The 250-nt window shown below is 55.6% G+C and overlaps 1 protein-coding gene across 1 annotated transcript in view; it reads left to right on the top strand.

The window, feature by feature from the left end:
• EMH_0037590 (uncharacterized protein) overlaps positions 1-250 on the top strand; it is a gene marked incomplete at both ends in the record, with an annotated part of 2,930 nt that overhangs the window by 1,291 nt on the left and 1,389 nt on the right. Inside the window, one exon of the mRNA XM_013495192.1 lies at positions 72-250. Coding sequence (XP_013350646.1) covers positions 72-250 — 179 coding nt within the window. The remainder of the gene's footprint in view (positions 1-71) is intronic.

The following is a 250-nucleotide window of genomic DNA, read 5'->3' as shown; positions in this document are numbered from 1 at the left end:
CTGCTGCTGCTGCTGCTGCTGCACCGCAGCAGCTGCTGCACTTCATCCGTAATAAACTTCTACATGTACAGCCCCAAGAGTTGCTGCTGCTGCTGCAGCAACAACAGACAAACTGCATGCAACACGCTGCAGCAGCAGCCAGTACACAAACAGCAGCAGCAGCAGCAGATACACCAGCACCAGCAGCAGCAGCAGCAGCAGCAGCAGCAGCAGCAGCAGCAAAAGAAAAGGATGAGAGAATTGCAGCCCG

The sequence above is a fragment of the Eimeria mitis genome, genomic scaffold (genome assembly GCF_000499745.2).
Source record: "Eimeria mitis Houghton genomic scaffold, Emh_scaff1466, whole genome shotgun sequence".
In the NCBI taxonomy this organism is placed as follows: Eukaryota; Apicomplexa; class Conoidasida; order Eucoccidiorida; family Eimeriidae; genus Eimeria; species Eimeria mitis.
The sequence above is the reverse complement of the archived record's forward strand: the minus strand, read 5'-3'. Positions and strand labels throughout refer to the sequence as shown.